The sequence below is a fragment of the Mus pahari genome, chromosome 10 (genome assembly GCF_900095145.1).
Source record: "Mus pahari chromosome 10, PAHARI_EIJ_v1.1, whole genome shotgun sequence".
Lineage (NCBI taxonomy): Eukaryota > Metazoa > Chordata > Mammalia > Rodentia > Muridae > Mus > Mus pahari.
This window is the reverse complement of record NC_034599.1, coordinates 32,943,818-32,947,559: the sequence shown is the minus strand read 5'-3', so window position 1 is coordinate 32,947,559 and position 3,742 is coordinate 32,943,818. Positions and strand designations below refer to the sequence as shown.

Genomic DNA, 3,742 nt, shown 5'->3' with positions numbered 1-3,742 from the left:
TTCTGAAAAAACTATAATTCTTCTCATCGTTATCATTTTAAAATACATGTGTAGGTAATAAGACTTTCAAATTGGTGACTAGTTTTTAAAGTGACTTCAAAAAGTGAGAAAGAAATGGGTTACAAATAACACATATGTAAGATTATTAGCACAATAGGTTCATAGTCTGACACAGATAATAAACACCATCTTGAATTTGAGAGTATCTAATCCCAAACAAGTCACACACAGATTTACAATTCGTGATAAGAAACAAGACAGTATTGTAGTATTTGACATATTAATTTTGTCAAAATATAAAGAGAAGGTAAAGGAATAGACAAGAAATGAAAGCAAACCAGTCAAACTTGTTCAATTAACTTGTGATTCTCTTTATGGTTTTCTTCACAGCGACTTTGACATCCTTGTTCCTGAGGCTGTAAATAAGGGGATTCAGCATGGGCACCAAAAATGTATAAAATACTGAGAAAAATTTTCCTTGACCCACAGTCTCAGCAGATGATGGCTTGACATAAGCAAGGAGCCCAGATCCATAGAAGAAACTAACAGTTATGATGTGGGACCCACAAGTGCCCAGGGCTTTGGACCAACCCTTACCTGAGGACATATGAAGGATATTGAAAAGGATCATAGAATATGAGATAAAGATAATCAGGCTACATAAAATGATAGCTGTACCCACCACAGCAGTACTCACAAGCTCATTGAGATAGGTGTTACTGCAGGAGATCCGAAGGACAGGGAAGATGTCACACATGTAGTGATTGATGACATTGTTATTACAAAAGTTAAGCCTAATCATTAAACCTACAAGAACCATGGCACTGGAAAACCCTATCAAATATGATGCAAACATCAGCAGACAACAGATCCTAGGTAACATGATAGCCTTGTACAGTAACGGCTTACAGATGGCCACATAGCGATCATAGGCCATGACTGTCAGCACCCAACTCTCAGAATGAGCAAAAAAACAGAAGAAAAACAGCTGAGTCATGCATCCTGTAAAAGGGATGATGTTCTTCTCTGAAACAAAACTTATCAGCATTTTGGGTGTAAAAACAAATGAATAACAAAAATCAATGAAGGACAGATTGAAAAGGAAAAAGTACATGGGAGTGTGGAGATTGGAGTTTAAGAAGATAAGACTCATTAAGCTCAAATTACCCACCACTATAACAGTATGGTTCACCAAGAACAGGAAAAACAGGGGCAACTGGAGCTCAGGTTGGTCTGTCAGTCCCATAAGAATAAACTCAGACACTGAAGAGTCATTTTTTGTAGCCATTTGCTTCATCGATGGCCTCTGTAAGAATAGAAGATTATACTACCAAGCAATTCACTTTTGACTCCAGAGGAATAAGGTAAAATTATTGGCTTTTAAGCTTGTGTCAAAGAGGCATATAGCAAGCCATACAAAGATCTCCAACTACTCATGTCAACTCTGAGAACCCATTATTTCCTCTCTATTCTCCTAATAATATATGTATCTGTCCAGAAAGCATGAATTTTTAATGTTATTCCATCTCTTTCCTTATTCTTTACTGACAATTAAAACTGAAAAGAGCAATGCATAAGAACATTTACACAGCATTCATAATTTTGATAATCTTCAGGTTCAAGATACATAGCCAGGACAAGGATGGTTTTGTGCTTACCTTTGCTTGTCTGGAGTTTCTTTGTGTTCTGAATCTCTTAGAGCCTTTCTCCTTACTATACTGAGAGGCCCAAGTATTCAATAATAAAAAAAAGTTATAGATATCAGCACAATGTATTTTTGAATTCACAGAAGAGGTACATAGGGAATTTCTCTTTGAAATTTTCTTGACATGTTTTATTTCACATATACAAAATAAATAGCAAATTTATGTAAGTCTCTAAAGCTTTGCCTCAGTCAAATGAGAATACTTATTTCAAAGCCAAGATTGCTGAGAAAATTCATTAGGATCTCAGGAAATTATTCTCTTCTTTATGATTTCCTCCCTGTTGGATGTGTGCCTGGAGAGTTTTAATTAGTAACTTGTGCATGCATTCAGTACCACAGAACAAACATTGGATCTTCTGAGATTAAAAGTTCTAGTCAATTTGTTAGTTCCCTCCATGGGTAACTCATCCCTTTATCAGAGTCAACAAAAGGAAATCAAAGGGATACAAATTGGAAAGGAGAAAGTCAAAATATTACTATTTGCAGGTGATATGATAGTATACTTAAGTGATCCCAAAAATTCCACCAGAGAACTTCTAAACCATATAAACAACTTCAGCAAAGTACCTGGATATAAAAATTAACTCAAACAAATCAGTGGCCTTTCTCTACACAAAAGATAGACAGGCTGAGAAAGAAATTAGGGAATAGTCAAAAATAATATAAAATACATTGACATGAGCTAAATAAGCAAGTGAAAGGATCTGTATAAGAACTTCAATTCTCTGAAAAAATAAATCAAGGAAGATCTCACAAGATGGAAAGATTTCCCATGCTCATGGATTGGCAGGATTGATATAGTAAAAATGATCATTTTGCTGAAAGCAATCTACAGATTCAATGCAATCCCCATCAAAATTCCAACTCAATTCTTCACAGAGTTAGAAAGAACAATTTGCAAATTCATCTGGAATAATAAAAAACTTAGGATAGTGAAAACTATTCTCAACAATAAAAGAACTTCTGGTGCAATTACCATTCCTGACCTCAAGCTATACTACAGAGCAGTCATGATAAAAACTGCGTGATATTGATACAGAGACAGGCAGGTAGATCAAGGGAATAGAGTTGAAGACCCAGAAATCAACCTAAACACCCATTGTTATTTGATCTTTGATAAAGGAGCTAAAGCAATCCAGTGGAAAAAAGACAGCATTTTCAACAAATGGTGCTGGCTCAACTGGCAGTTAGCATGTAGAAGAATGAAAATTGATCCATTCTTATCTCCTTGTACAAAGCTCAAGTCCAAGTAGATCAAGAACCTCCACATAAATCAATGAAAGGAATAGAAGAGAAAGTGGGAAATAGCCTCAAACAATTGGGCATAGGGGAAAAATTTCCAGAACAGAGCACCAATGGCTTAAGCTCTAAGATCAAGAATTGACAAATGGGACCTCATAAAATTGCAAAGCTTCTGTAAGACAAAGGACACTGTTGATAGGACAAAAAGGCAAACAACAGATTGGTAAAAGGTCTTTACCGATGCTGCATCTGATAGATGACTAATACCCAAGATATACAAAGAATTCAAGAAGTTGACTCAAAAGAACCAAATAACCCTATTAAAAAATGGAGTACAGTTCTAAACAAAGAATTCTCAACTGAGGAATACCGAATGGCTGAGAAGCACCTAAAGAACTGTTCAACATCCTTAGTCATCAGGAAAATGCAAATCAAAACAACCCTGAGATTCAACCTCGCACTAGTTAGAATGGATAAGATCAAAAAACACAGCTGTCAGCATATGCTGGTGAGGTTGTGATTTCAAGATGATAGAACTTCTTTGGAAATCAGTCTGGTGGTTTATCAGAAAATTGGACATAGTACTACCTGGGGACCCAGATATACCACTCCTGGACATATATCTAGAATATGCTCCAACATGTAATAAGGACACATGCTCCACTATGTTCATAGCAGCCATATTTATAATAGCCAGGAGATGGAAAGAACCCAGATGTCCCTCAGCAGAGGAACGGATACAGAAAATGTGGTATTTACACAATGGAGTTCTACTTAGCTATTAAAAACAATGAA

General features: G+C 36.0%; 1 protein-coding gene across 1 annotated transcript; it reads right to left on the bottom strand.

Moving 5' to 3' along the window:
- Positions 1–333: 333 nt before the first annotated feature.
- Positions 334–1,388, bottom strand: LOC110328135 (olfactory receptor 143-like). Its single transcript, XM_021207502.1, has one exon. The coding sequence runs from the start codon at positions 1,295–1,297 to the stop codon at positions 356–358; it is 942 nt and encodes a 313-aa protein (XP_021063161.1). The 5' UTR covers positions 1,298–1,388; the 3' UTR covers positions 334–355.
- Positions 1,389–3,742: the final 2,354 nt, after the last annotated feature.

Bases quoted from the DNA above. Each gene is read 5' to 3' on its own strand.
- LOC110328135 (XM_021207502.1), bottom strand. From the start codon at position 1,297: ATGAAGCAAATGGCTACAAAAAATGACTCTTCAGTGTCTGAGTTTATT.